Source organism: Megalobrama amblycephala, linkage group LG21 (genome assembly GCF_018812025.1).
Source record: "Megalobrama amblycephala isolate DHTTF-2021 linkage group LG21, ASM1881202v1, whole genome shotgun sequence".
NCBI classification, from domain to species: Eukaryota; Metazoa; Chordata; class Actinopteri; order Cypriniformes; family Xenocyprididae; genus Megalobrama; species Megalobrama amblycephala.
Genome location: NC_063064.1, coordinates 27,518,114 through 27,532,783, shown reverse-complemented (window position 1 = coordinate 27,532,783; position 14,670 = coordinate 27,518,114). Strand labels below are relative to the sequence as shown.

Sequence of the window (14,670 nt, the reverse complement as noted above, 5' to 3'; positions counted from 1 at the left end):
TATTAATCGTACTAGCATCTCAGAATGCTTTTATGATGTGAGATTAAAGGTGCCCTAGAACTTTTTAAAAAAAGATGTAATAAAAGTCTAAGGTGTCCCCTGAATGTGTCTGTGAAGTTTCAGCTCAAAATACCCCATAGATTTTTTTTTATTCATTTTTTTAACTGCCTATTTTGGGGCATCATTATAAATGAGCCAATTCAGGGCTACTGGTCCTTTAATTCTCGTGCTCCACGCCCACGGAGCTTGCGCTTGCCTTGAACAGTGCATAAACAAAGTTCACACAGCTAATATAACCCTCAAATGGATCTTTACAAAGTGTTCGTCGGATTATGTGAGTATTGTATACTGTTATATTGTTTACATTAATTCTGAATGAATTTGAGGCTGTGCTCCGTGGCTAACGGCTAATGCTACACTGTTGGAGAGATTTATAAAGAATGAAGTTGTGTTTATGAATTATACAGACTGCAAGTGTTTAAAAATGAAAATAGCGACGGCTCTTGTCTCCGTGAATACAGTAAGAAACGATGGTAACTTTAACCACATTTAACAGTACATTAGCAACATGCTAACGAAATATTTAGAAAGACAATTTACAAATATCACTAAAAATATCATGATATCATGGATCATTTCAGTTATTATTGCTCCATCTGCCATTTTTCGCTATTGTTCTTGCTTGCTTACCTAGTCTGATGATTCACCTGTGCACAGATCCAGACATTACTGGCTGCCCTTGTCTAATGCCTTTCATAACGTTGGGAACATGGGCTGGCATATGCAAATATTGGGGGCGTACACCCCGACTGTTATATAACAGTTGGTGTTATATTGAGATTCGCCTGTTCTTCGGAGGTCTTTTAAACAAATGAGATTTATATAAGAAGGAGGAAACAGTGGAGTTTGAGACTCACTGTATGTCATTTCCATGTACTGAACTCTTGTTATTTGACTATGCCAAGATAAATGCAATTTTTCATTCGAGGGCACCTTTAATGAAAACAACCCACTTCGCTTCAACCTTTTCAAACTTTATGAATCATTATTTTATAGGCTGTTTCTAAAGCACATAGTGCCATCTGCTGTTAAAAACTAAGCTCATTCGAGAGAAAAATCGCAATGCATTTGGAAAATCTTAAAATCGATCCAGAATCATTTCTCAATTTATTTCCTCAATAAATTTCTAATTACTGCTTATTGATAGTTAGTAAGGTAGTTGTTAAGTTTAGGTATTGGGTAGGATTAGGGATGTAGAATATGGTCATGTAGAATAAGGCAATGAAGTATTAGACAACTTTTAGAAGAATAAGAAAAAAATGCATACCTGGATGATCAGCAGGGCCCGGTTTTTCAAAAGTAATCCACTAGGATTTTGGATAACGGATTGGATCAAATCTTGAAAATGTGTTTTTCAAAAGAAAAAACGAATTACATAATCGGATTAGATCACGTAATCCAATCTTGGTTTTGATCCGGATCAAACCTTTAGTTTGGGTTTTTCAGAACTTTTTTGTAGGATTTGGATCACTTTGATCCAAAAAAACAGGATTATCCTGATCCCAACAGGGGGTAGGATTTCAAGGTGGATTCCAGGAGGAAAATGTAGTAAAACTTTAAAACTAGTCAAAAAATACAACATTTTTATCATGTAATATACATACACATTTTTATCTTGCTCTTGATTAGTTTAACTGTTAAAGTAATAAATTAAATGCAGACATCAGTCTACATATTTAGCCTTTCGGTAACCTACTCTAAAGTAAAAAGAAATTTTGGTGCCATAAAACAATCCCTAAACAGCTGTAAATATCCAACAAAAATATATTTAATTCAAAACCCATATTCTTTCTATCAACATGTCCCTTTAGGGCCTCCGTAGAGCACTGGAAATCCAGATTTGGTGATCCTGAAAAGTTCCTATCCGGATCAGATTGATCCAATCCGATGTTGCTTTAAAAAACTGGCTCCAAAAGTAAGCTGGATTACGTGATCACGGATCGCAAAAAAAGGATTACTAAATCCGGATCAATTTTATCCGGATTAATCCTTTTGAAAAACCGGGCCCAGGTGGATCGGGTGGATTGGGCGGATCGGGTGCTGGGATATAAAACAAGTGGGGAAAATATATATATTTAAAGGCAGATGCAGTATAAAATGATAATTCACCCTATCTATTTTCTAAATGCATGTTATAAAACTTATTGTGAATCATCTATTCTTGTACATGTTTCCTTTCTTTATTTCGATGTCTCTGGTGATGTATGCATGACTTCAACACTTTATTCAAAGGAAGTTTGGGTAGATGGAAAAGAGGTGTATTTCATCTCGAAATCCAATAAACAACTGATTTACCAAACCAAGTCCCTGCTTTACATTTATTTTATTTTTCGATAAGTCGTTTCACTCGGATGTGCATCACAATACAGAAGAAAATAACGGTACTTTCATTTCATCGCAGCTTTAAATTCTCTGCAATAGTTTGAGTAAATGAACTTTTAGTTCACCATTTTATACATACATGCAATAGGATTCTGAGATGAAGGACGTGAACTCATTACTGATTAAAAAAGAAAAAGAAAAGTGTTATTCACAGTATGGGCAACAAGTCCAAGACCAAAACTGTGAAAATTTGAGATTTTCTTTTATTTAAACCTGGAAACAAAGTTTAGAATTTTGAACATTCTGAAACAAATCAATGTTATGACAGAAAATGAAGAAGAATATTTAAGATTCTGCACTCATTTTTGACAAAAGGAGACATACTAAAATTCATGTCAATTCACGTTTTGTTGTCAAACTGTTATGCTGATAATATATTTTGTAATGAAATTGTTACGGTACACAGGAGGCAGACAGAGATGTAAACAGGCAACTTGTGTTTATTGACACCAGTAGAGCACGGAGCATGAAACAGGTAAGCAGTGTAGAGTCAATGAATGATTAGATGATAATAATGGAGATAGTTACTGTCCTTTTCCTTTCAGATATGGAGATGTATGAACACGCTGGAGCTTGGAGATCGCTGGAGGTGACTGGAGCAGACTGGAGCACACCCACACAGTAGACGAGGCACACAGAGGGAAGGAGACACGCTGGAGACAGGTAAGTATGGAGAGAGGAGTCCTTGAGGTAAGCATTAACAGAAGTATATGCGAACGAGACCGGACATGGAGTGCTCTGTGTGTGTCTGTGTGTCTGTGTGTGTGTGTGTGTGTGTGTGTGTGTGTGTGTGCTCTTTATGGTGCTGTTGATGAGTGTGGTGATGAGGTGCAGGTGGCGGTGATCAGTACTCTGGGGATGGTGTGCGCTGGGATTGGTTGATGTTGGAACCTGACGTGTCTGTGACAGAAATAAACTGTACAGTAATTAACTAAAACTATTTCACAAGTGATCTATGACTTTTGAACCCCCTTGAGTATAAATATAAATACATGTAATACATGCATAAATACAGTAGCTGAATCTATTCAAGTTCAGATACATGTTAGGATGCACAACGTTGATGCAAAGCTATATTAATACATTAATACATAACTTTTCATATTGCTGCCGTCACCGTCACTGTGTTTATTTTGCTGCATAAAATGGACCTTACTCTTTTGTTAAAGGTCAAATATTTGCACACTTTCATTTACAAGGTTTGTAAAACAACAGTTCTCACCTGGAGGTCTGGGATCCTCTCCTCCCTCTTTGGGTTTGTCGGCAACTTCCACTTCATCCTTCTGTGGCTTAGTGACGACCATAGAGGTGAGGGGGGTGACAAACTGGTATTTCAGAGAGAGTTTGAGAGCTTCTTTCTCTTCATCCTCTTTCTCTTGTCCTTGAAGAAGCACCCTGAGACAGAAAGATGTCCTCAATGTCCAACTTAAAATGCAGAATGTCGTATCACTCCATAAACTTACTGCCTTTCCAGAAGTTGCTTCACTGTAAGGTAGGCCCACAGTCTCTGCATGAAATCTTCATTCTCAGGTGGGACATCACTGGGGTCTTTTATCATTACAGTGTCCTGATACGTCACATTATTGCCTTTCTGTTCAGAAATAATAATACTAATGAACATTTTTATCAGGAATGTTGTCATTACCACTTTCACCATTAACTTTATCTGAAAATAAAGTGACCATTATTCCAAACTCTTCAACAACTGACCATCAATAATAATAATATCCAATATAATGACCTCAGTTGAGACTGCCGAGATAAAAACAACACACTCAATTCATAGCAATTTAATAAACAGAAGACATGGTTGTAAAGCTCCATGATGATCTTACTGATACTGCAATGACTTCAGTGCTGAAACTCTCCACACTGTTGTCTGTGATTTGTCCTGAAACCACAATCTCAGAGCCGTTGAAGTACAGGTTAAAGCTGGTCTTGGTAAGGTTTGTCCCTCCTGTGTATTTAAGTTGAATATCAGTGAGGAGAGGGACGGCAACTTCATCATAGAAGCCCTACAATATAACAAACCAAAATAAAGGGTTTACATGCATTCAAACACAGAACAGATAAGAACTGAGGATGAATTCACAGCTGATTCTCTGTAGTCCACCTGCAGCTGTAGATCAGCGTCCGAATCTTCATAAATCCTGCGAGCAACTCCACCATTTGCATCTCATGTATGTCAGTTTGGTCATCTGGTCACTTTGTTTGAAGTGTAGTAGCATAATGAGAACATCTAAGCTAAGGGTTTTACCCTCATTTTAAGCTCTTACATCTTTGTCTGCTCTGGTGGTTTTGATGGCATTGGCCAGATCACCGGTGCTCAAATCTCCTTTCACCTCCAAGAAGGAAATTCCTGGTTTCTCTTGGATGTGTATATCCATCTAATGTGAGTAAAAGAAACATGATCTTTCTATCCATCTAAATTGATGATCTATTTGTTCTTCCTTTCTTCTTCTACCTTGAAATCTGCCACCGGTTGCATCAGCATTGATGAGTAACTCATATTTGCCAAAGCGACGCTTTAGCAGTTCTTCGTAGGTTAACTCAAAGGTCACTTTACTGAGAGCAGCCACCGTCACTGAAGTTTTAAAGTCTTCTAAAGTCTTCAAAGTTTTGTTTAGCTACATTATAATGGACATGACCTGAGACCAACATATACAGTAAATGGCATTTTTACCACTTTATCTCTATATAACACAACTCATGTTTCCCTAGATTCTGAATTTGCTGATGAAGGCAGTCTTGAGTATCTTGACCATGGAGTTAATGTACTGTAGAAGCTGTATTCACATTTTGTTTCTGTTGAGACATCAAACAGTTCAGACAAATTAAAATGATATGTTCATATAACAGAGGGTGATTGGATGGTGCACATTTACTCCTCCTTTTTGTGTGGGATTGTTCAAATATTTACTGCTCGGAAATGGCACAAAGAAAAGGCCTTTGGACTAAACAACAAATACATTTTGATGACTACATCTCAGTGTAAATTATTAAGCAACAGTTTTCTATCATATTTAAAATGTAAATTCAAAGCTGAATTTTCAGCATCATTACTCCAGTCTTCAGTGTCACATGATCCTACAGAAATCATTCTAATATGCTGATTTTATGTTTAAGAAACATTTGTTATTAATTAGAGTTAAAAACAGTTGTACTGCTAAATTATTTTCTTTGAAACTAAGATTTTTTTTTTTTTTTTTTTTTTTTTTTGATGAATAAAGTTTAATCAAACAACAGCTTTTGTAATATTATAAATGTCTTGATTGTCATGTTTGATTAATTTAATAATTAAAAGTATTAATTTTTTTTTATTTAACTTGCTGACCTCAAACTTTTGAACACTTTCAACTAAAAGAAATAGTTTTAGTTTGTCTGGATCTTCATCTCAAATACAAATAATGAATCTGTTTTTAGAATTTTGACACATCATCTTCATCTTAATCTGAGATTTGACCCTCACCTTCTTAACAGGTTGAGAACTGGCTAAGATGAGAAAGACGCTCAAGAGAATCAGTCTGAGAGCTGCTCGACCCCCTTTATTTGTAATCAGATTCTTGAACCCCTCAAAAGTCAAAACTCTTTTTAGAAAATATATTATCTATATATAATTTGTAAATACATTCTGTAGAAGTTTATTAATGTGTTTTTATTTTATTACCAGACATGACCACAAAAAGTAGTTACTTCACAGAAATAATCATGAGCAATACTTAGAAAGGCACCAATCAAAGGGTTTGCATATGTATGTATGTATGCATACAATTGTATGCATACAAATGTATGCATACAATTGTTGCTGAGCAATTTTAATTGCTATTTCATCATATGGTTTGCCAGCTAAAGCAGCTAAAGTGCATATGTGTGGGAAAAGAAAAGCATATTCATAAACATTCAAAGACAGAGCAACAAATAGAGAAAATTAATGAAGTGAGTAATTCCTGCACCCTAAAGCAGAGGGAAATGATGGCAAAGTAAATTTGTCTGAACTCTACAATTGAGTAACAGTGAAGTCAGAGAGCTCCTGCTGCGCAATAACCTGGAATGGTACGAGCCAACATCCAATGACAGGAGCAAAAGAAAATCTGTAGTCCCTCACCATCACCCTGAAATGAACAAGATGCTTACTTAAAATATATTTTAAAAAATCATATACAGTTTTATGGAAGTTCAATTATATGTATGTATATTGATTACCAAGATGTCTTCACTTCCTTGTCTTTTAACTTTAAAGTTGGTGTTTGTGATCCTGGGATCTCCTCATATGAAATATCAGCTTCTCCTTAAAATATTATCCACAGACATTGTAATTTGTTCCTAGTGGTGGTTTAATAACTACCATATCGTCAAAAACAGAGCTATTTATAAGTAGAGATTAGTGTATAACGTAAATGATTGATTAGTGACTCTCTTACCTAAAATTCCTGTGAAACCAGCATCTTTTGGCTGTTGCCAAACGGCAGGCCACAGAAAAACTTCATCCTTCTTATGAAGAAGAATGACAACACGTATGTTTCCCATGGTAACATCCATTTCATTACTCCGCAGAATCAGAGACACGCTGTTGACACAAAATAAAGGGCTGTTCACACCATGGGCGATGACTATAATGTTAAATATAAAGATTTAATAATCATTCTAATTCTATGAGAATAAGGAAGTCCACAACTAAAGATACAGACACAAAGGAATGATATAATTCCAATCACTTTCAGAAAGATTTTTTCCAGCTGATGAATAATAAAAACATTGACAGCCAATCAGAATCCATCCTGCTTTAAACACAGCTCAAACATGCTGCCTTCACATGCTATCGGAATTATCGTAAATACGGGTTTCTATATTGATGCCCTCTCAAGTTGTATTTACCACCGGGAAACTTAGGGATATGGTGCATTCAAGACAAGTCCTTCTGGGAAGTTCGCATAGGTGGGAAGGTGTGTTTACTATGTCAGGTGCATTCACGTCTCTTTCGTTGGAGAAAGATGGCCGTCTACATTCTCTTTAACTCGTAAAGAAAATCCTGAGCTTCCCACTGGTATTTACGACTTTGTAGTGGCGCTCATGTGCATTCAACTTTTAAATACGATCTTTTCGACATGACTGAATCTATAGTCTTTGCTTGAATGCACCAATAGGTTCCAGAATTGTGTGGGCCATAAACTTTAAACATGGCGGAGGGGAGAACGATTTGTTGCTGTGACTGCTATTCCATATGATTTTTTTTTTCCCACAACAGCTACATCACCTTGTCTTTTCATTAAAGTGGTGCATTTTTACATATATGTTTTATACACAGCGAAAATAGCTTGTTTTCGTCTGAATCGTCAGCAAGCTAATTAGATTGCGCAGTGATTGTTTATATGCTTGTCAACGAATGGAACGTTTTATTCAAAATTTTCAATACATTTAGGCTTTAATAAGATTTCTCCAAGAAATAAGCAATAAAAAACTGTCCTCCATGATTCCTATTTTTTCCGACAACAACACTCTGTTAAAAGGAGCTACTGTATAAATTAATATTTTGTAATAACATTATGTAAATTCTCAAAATATATGGAATACAATATGCAGTTTTTTATATAGTTGTGTTAAAGATTTTTTTTCAACATAGTTTAAGCATATTACTGTTCTGTCTCATGGTGGGTGAGGCCTTGATCCCATGAAAACTTCACAGTGTCCTGTCCATCAAAGTAGGAAATCTCACTAGTGCTGAGCAACAGATGGTGATCCGTTTTGTAATGAAATGCAATCTGACTGAAGCCGTTCTCTGAATCAAGCTGCCCGTTCATAGAAAATTCTGCAGAGTATAGACAAACATGTGAGATTGTGCCTAAATAGAAATGAAAAAATTAAAGCAATTAAATAATACTGTTCATTTAACTAAACTGTACTAGAACACGCTGGATATCTGACCTGATACGTCATTTTGTAGGAGTCTGACTTTCTGAGCAAGAGGAACATCGTAACAAAGTGGCTTAGCATTACCAGAAGATTTCAAAATCCTAATGCTCTTCACTGAAGTACCAAAAGAGAAAGAAGACATGAAAATAGCAAAATATGATGTCAGATGAAAAGCAGATGCACTATACAAGATAAAAACAATACATAAATAAGACCCACATACATGGAGGAGAGGTTGTCACAGGTTTCTGAGTTGTTCTTGGTAATCGTGCCCTGACTAAATGCGAGTAAAAATTTTATAAGATCATGAAAGGAAATAAGTAAATATGATCATGAAAAATCACTTGATATTATAATAAAAATATATTGCAAAATATCAATGGTAAAATGGCAGGTAAATTAATTAAAGTTGTACCATTATCTTTGAAGACAGTCAAACTTGAAGAAGAGATGACTGGAATCACAAACAGGTATAACAGCTATAATCATTTATTTAATGCTCATTTACATATTAGAATACACACATGGTGAATTTCTTATACTTACATTTTAGGACTTTTTCTTTTCTTATTGGGTTCCTGTTCTCTATAATGAAAGATAAGAGAATTAGAAAATAAGTTTGAGTGGGGATTTCAATGTCACATGAATAACGGTAATAGCAAGGGAAGTGATACATTACCTTTTAGAAGCCTTACACTACTGTCATCTAAAAAAGAAGCTACAGTGAGGAAAACACACATGAGACACTTTCCAAATAATGAAAGCATTGCTTTGCAAGTTACCAAGCATGTTTTTGTTTTGTATTTTGTTGATTTCCATGATATGTGCCTTTACAATACATTTAAAAAATCATTTAAAAGTTTGGGTCTGTAAGTTTTTTTTTTTTTTTTTTTTTTTTTTTTTTTTTATGTTTTTGTCTTTTATTCTTATCAAAGCTGCATTTATTTGATTAAAAAATACAGTAAAAACAGCAATATTTTGAAATATCATTACAACTTAAGAAGAAATTTTAAAATGTAATTTATTCCTGTGATCAGAGCTGAATTTTCAGCATCATTACTCCAGTCTTCAGTGTCACATGATCCTGCAAAAATCATTCTAATATGATGATTTGCTGTTTAAGAAATATTTCTTATTATTACCATCAATGTTGTGCTGCTTAATATGTTTGTGGAAACAGCAATATGTTTTTTAGGATTCTCTAATGAATAAAAAAAGTGTTTTACTGTCACCTTTGCTCAATTTCGTGTCCCTAAAGCATATTGACCCCAAACTTTTGAACAGCATGGCAAGTGATTGTGGCAAATGCAAATTACATAAAGTCACAATTTTCAATTTTCACAAGTGTTGGTCATATTGTTCTAGCAGGTCTTTATGCATTTTATGCTGTTTGTGTTGTTTTTTTTATTTAGACTGTTTTCATATGTGGGAACAGGTTTGGAAATGTAGGTAATTTACCTGAAGGACCACCTGAAGGACCAAAAGGTCTGTAACTTAATGAAGAACCGTATTTGGGCCTGGACTTCCGTCTCGATGCTACACAGGAGAAACAATGCTCATTATCAAAATATGATGGTGTGAAGATTATTCTCATAAAACAAATACATATCCAACAGTTAGTTTTCTTTATTTTTTCTTATTATTATTTCATACCCCTTCTTGTTTGTCGCTCCTCTCCCTCCTTTGGTTTGTGGGCAACCTGCATTTCCTCATCCTGGGGTTTGGTGACCACCATTGATGTAAGCGGTGTGACAAATTTGTACTTCAGAGAAAGATCAAGGGCTTCTTTCTTTGCATTGTCTTTTTCCAGGCCTTGTAGAGTCACTCTGACGTACAGAAAAATCCACAAATGAATATTTAGTAATACTATGTTTCATACATACAGCGATATAGTAGAATCAGTAATATGTATATTTACTCTTTCTCCAGTAGCTGCTTTACTGTAAGGAAGGCCCATAATCGTTTAATTAAGTTCTCATTTTCAGGTCTGTCACTGTTTAGTTCGTCTGTAGGTACGTTGTTATGATATACCACCTTGTTGCTTTTCTGGAACATAGAAAATAAAGGTCAGAAGCTCAAATTTTGCTGATCCACCTCTAGAGGTTTAAAAGAAATAATGCACAACAAAAAAATGACAATGCCTGCCATTATTTACTCACCCTTAAGTAATTCCAAACCTGTATTCTGATGTTTTATCCATTGAACACAAAAAGAGAATTTTTCAAGAATATTCAGAATATGATTATCAGTGAATAACAACCTAAATATTATAATAGCTTACAAGTTGGAAAGACATGAGCATGAGTAAATAATTTCAGAATTTTTGGACTATTCCCTTTAAATGTTAATCTGTAAGCAGTAGTGGTTATCTTACCGATAATGCAATGACTTCAGTGGTGAAACTTTCCAAACTGTTATCAGTGATCTGACCAGCCACCACAATCTCAGAACCATTGTAGTACTGGCTGAAAATGGTTTGGGTTAAATTGGCAACTCCTTGGTAGTTAAGGTGGACATCAGTCAAGAGTGGAGTGGCCACTTCCTCGTAGAAGCCCTACCAGAGTAAATACAAGGATACAGTATATAAACAAGTTAAGTTGAGTGTATGTTTAGCACTGGAAACAGCATATGGCATATTGGGAAATTACCCAAGCTGGACTCAAACCCAAATCGCTACCCTAAAAAGAGTTCTTTTATTAAATCTGACCTGCAGTTGTTGATCAGCATCAGATTCCTCATAGATCCTGCGAGCAACACCGTTATTTTCCAATGACAACTTCTCCAGGAACTCAAAGCTAACATCAAACCCAAAACCCAAACAGTATAAAGGAAATTTTCCATCAATGGCCTTTTTCACATTTTTCTGAATCTTCACTAGGTCGGTCTCACCTTTTCACAAAAAAAGGAAGATGGTTTCAGGTGATTAAGAATAGTGGACATCTTACTGCTAAATGCATACTCCAGGATATTTTAGTGTACTGGATCATAGTATGCATACATTTTTTTTCTGAAAAGATTGTGCTGTGTTGGTAACTTTATAAGCAATACAGTATATGCTCTATGTAGAGTATCTATGCACAATATTTAACCCCAAACTGTCAATATACAAGTGTGTGTGCATGAGTGAATCAGATGTTTTGTGCCTGTAGTGGGATTTCCATCAGTCAGCAGGATCAGGATGGATGCAGATCCCTCTTGATGGTGTTTGTTGATCATGTCCACAGCTTTTAGCACTGCAGCATTTATGTCTGTGGCTGAATGAAAGAAATTATTACAAATAAATGTCATTCGGTTAAACTAGGGAGATCATAAGTCTAGGACAGGGGTGTCCAAACTCAGTGCTAGAGGGGCACTGACCTGCAGAGTTTAGCTCCAACTTGCCTCAAAACACCTGCCTGGATATTTCTAGTATGCCTAGTAAGACTTTGATTAGCTGGTACAGGTGTGTTTAATTGGGTTTGGAGCTGAACTTTTCAGGACAGTGCTCCAGGAGCACGATTTGACCCTTTTCTAGGATGTCTAGGTGTAATATTTTAGACCAGTTTTAGTCAATTTACAGTCAAAGATTTGGCCTTGCAACTACTGAAGCCATGGAGATCAAATCTTTTCTGAATGGTTTCAGTTGGGCGATCATTTTCACTTGAGGGTATTTTTTCTCATAATACCACCAATTTATTCATCTAAAATGCTTTTGTTCAATTGGCTGTTGGTGAATACTTTACATCCTTCACTCGTAATCCTCTTCACAAATGTCTTTGCTTCTTCCACATCTCCTTCAGTAGCTTTGAGAAGTTCAGGTTTCCAAGTTTGAATGTAACCATTGAATGTAATCAATCCGAAGTGGTCATCCTCTGCAAGGTCACTTAAAATCCTCAGCATGGCCAAACGAGTCTAAAACATAACGCTTCGATCAGCTACAATTTATGAAAACATAGCTATATGAAAAAACATAATTTATTATGTGTTATTCTTAGCATTTCACAATTCACCAAGTAAAACACAAAAGGCGAAATGACTAAAAAAGAAGTTCACCTGCTCTATTTTTTTGCCTGACATAGAGCCACTCTTGTCAATGATAAACACCACATTTTTGGGAATGCGCTGAATATCTGTAGGTGCAAAGTAGTGGACAAAGTAGCCTTCTGATGCCTGAAAAAGAGGACGGGTCACAAGTGGGAGTGAGACTTGAATGAATGTTTCAGGTCACTTTGTTGCTGTCAGTGTGAACATTTTCTGGTTGTCATCATGAACACCTGTCTCCCTGCCAGTTTAAATTTAAATAACTAAGTTCACTACATACCTTCAGATCTCCACTTTGTTTTAGTCTCTCAACATCATACATAATGATCAGGTTGCCATTCAGACCATTTTTACTACAATCATCACACTTTGTTTGCTGGTCACGAGTGGGGTAGAACTTCACCCATGCCTAAGATTGCAAAATGGCAGAAGTTTTCACAATATATTTCATCATATTAACATTTTCCAGAAAAAAGTTGCTTTTTTTCATCATTCACTTTCATTTCTTACATCTTTGTCTGCTCTGAAGGTTGTGACAGCATTAGCCAGATCCTTAGTGTTCAGACCACCTTTGACCTCCAAGAAAGAAATTCCTGGATTCTCATGGATATGTACGTCAATCTAACCAAAATAAAATGTACAAATTTTACATTTCACAATGCCATAATCTATAAATATTCATTATAACAGTCTTGATTTGTTTCTTTTCATACCTTGAAATCTGCCACCGGCTGCATCGGTTGGGCATTGATGAGTAACTCATATTTGCCAAGGCGACGCTTTAGCAGTTCTTCGTAGGTCAACTCAAAGGTCACTTTACTAAGAGCAGCTACTGTCACTGATGTTTTAAAGTCTTCAAAAGTCCTTCCAACAGCACTGAAATAGAATATTTAATAATCATGTAATAAATACATTTTATCCTTATTTAATGCCAAAGAAATTAATGATATCTTACATTTATATATTATATGCATTATGCATTTGGACTTACATTGCAATTACAATACATTGAATTATATACATTACACAAGTGACTTACACTGCAATGAAGGAAGGCCTATAATTTTTTTTTTTTTTTTTTTTTTTTTTTTTTTAAATCAGTCCATGCATTCCCTTGTAATCTTGACCTTGGCATTGCTAGTACCATGCTCTACCATTTGAGCTACAGGAATCATCTTCTTTTTAAAATACCAAGTACCTGACCAGTCCAGCACTTTCTCCTCGAGATACTGCTTCACTGTATTCCCGCTGAGCTTCCTCTTTTTCCTTCACAACTCCATCATATGTGTTCCCATCTATGGTCCTAATGTGAAAGTATATAATCAGCAATGAAAATCAGGAACTGGGGTATAGCTCTAATAAATGCACTAAATTGTTAATAGTTTAATTTACATTAGGTAAGTCTGGCTGTTCCTATATGAATAGAATATGAGTGAAAGAGAATGTTTTACTATTGTTTGAACATTTTAATGCTGTAGATTTTGTTTTGGTATTTACTTACATTCTAAACCGGCTGATGAATGCATTCTTGGGTATCTTGACCTCAAAATGGACCTCTTGAGATTGAGTTAACAGGTTTGCCACACGGCTTGTGATGACCGTGGTAGCGTAGCGGCTGGTGATCGTAGAGTTAATGTGGAAGCTGTAAATATCTATGTCTTGTTTCTGTATTAAAGTGAACAAGTAACAGTGCTCTCATTACAGGCTTATAGGACAGGTTGATATTGTTGTTGATGGTGCCAGCTAATACAGCAAGAACACTCAAACATATTGACATTAACCTTCCTTATAAAACAAAACAACCCCAAACATACTAATGTGGACTTTCTCCTCAAACATGATCAGTTTACACGGTATTTTGAGCCCCTTGCGAAAGCGGATCAATTTTAATTCAATACTGAGATACTGAATGTGGAATTAAATTATGAACAAATTATCACTGATCTTTTTACACAGATTTATGTCCAAGGGTGTATTAATTTTGATTTGTTCCATTTTTGCTTAACTTTCTCTCAACTATCAACTATTTAGTGGAGAATAACAGCTTGTCAGTAAAGAATATTGAGAAATAAATTATTTCCCCAAATGCACTTTTTGTTTGTAACCTGTTGATTTACCTTTTTGGCAGCCAAGTTGACACAAGTGAACAGAAAGCCAAAAAAAGTTAGTCTCAGTGCAGCTTTGTCCATGGTGATTTGAGAAGAAATCGAAAAAGACAACTAACAACTGTAATGAAGCCACTATTGGTTATCAAAGGCAGGGCACAGACACTGCCCCTTTTAAAAATGCCCTTATATG

General features: G+C 35.6%; 2 protein-coding genes across 4 annotated transcripts; both read right to left on the bottom strand.

Moving 5' to 3' along the window:
• Positions 1-2,864: 2,864 nt before the first annotated feature.
• Positions 2,865-4,704, bottom strand: LOC125256859 (inter-alpha-trypsin inhibitor heavy chain H3-like). 2 transcript variants are annotated; one of them, XM_048173122.1, is made up of 5 exons: positions 4,556-4,704; positions 4,278-4,457; positions 3,906-4,033; positions 3,665-3,837; positions 2,865-3,095 (listed from the first exon to the last, which is right to left on the bottom strand). In XM_048173122.1, exons 3-5 carry the CDS (start codon positions 3,998-4,000, stop codon positions 2,944-2,946), a joined length of 420 nt encoding a protein of 139 aa, XP_048029079.1. In that variant the 5' UTR covers positions 4,001-4,033; positions 4,278-4,457; positions 4,556-4,704; the 3' UTR covers positions 2,865-2,943. The 2 variants fall into 2 exon arrangements, with proteins under 2 accessions (XP_048029079.1, XP_048029080.1); XM_048173123.1 differs by lacking the exon at positions 2,865-3,095 and adding an exon at positions 3,272-3,342.
• Positions 4,705-6,076: 1,372 nt separating this feature from the next.
• Positions 6,077-14,635, bottom strand: LOC125256849 (inter-alpha-trypsin inhibitor heavy chain H3-like). 2 transcript variants are annotated; one of them, XM_048173103.1, is made up of 23 exons: positions 14,490-14,635; positions 13,874-14,037; positions 13,571-13,675; positions 13,086-13,248; positions 12,883-12,993; positions 12,653-12,781; positions 12,385-12,501; positions 12,075-12,243; positions 11,496-11,606; positions 11,060-11,241; positions 10,727-10,906; positions 10,271-10,398; positions 10,006-10,178; positions 9,811-9,888; positions 9,032-9,070; positions 8,899-8,937; positions 8,768-8,806; positions 8,576-8,629; positions 8,365-8,466; positions 8,077-8,248; positions 6,864-7,009; positions 6,646-6,730; positions 6,077-6,554 (listed from the first exon to the last, which is right to left on the bottom strand). In XM_048173103.1, the coding sequence occupies exons 1-23, from the start codon at positions 14,559-14,561 to the stop codon at positions 6,440-6,442; spliced, it is 2,673 nt and encodes an 890-aa protein (XP_048029060.1). In that variant the 5' UTR covers positions 14,562-14,635; the 3' UTR covers positions 6,077-6,439. The 2 variants fall into 2 exon arrangements, with proteins under 2 accessions (XP_048029060.1, XP_048029061.1); XM_048173104.1 differs by having other exon boundaries at positions 9,032-9,058.
• Between the last annotated feature and the right edge of the window lie 35 nt (positions 14,636-14,670).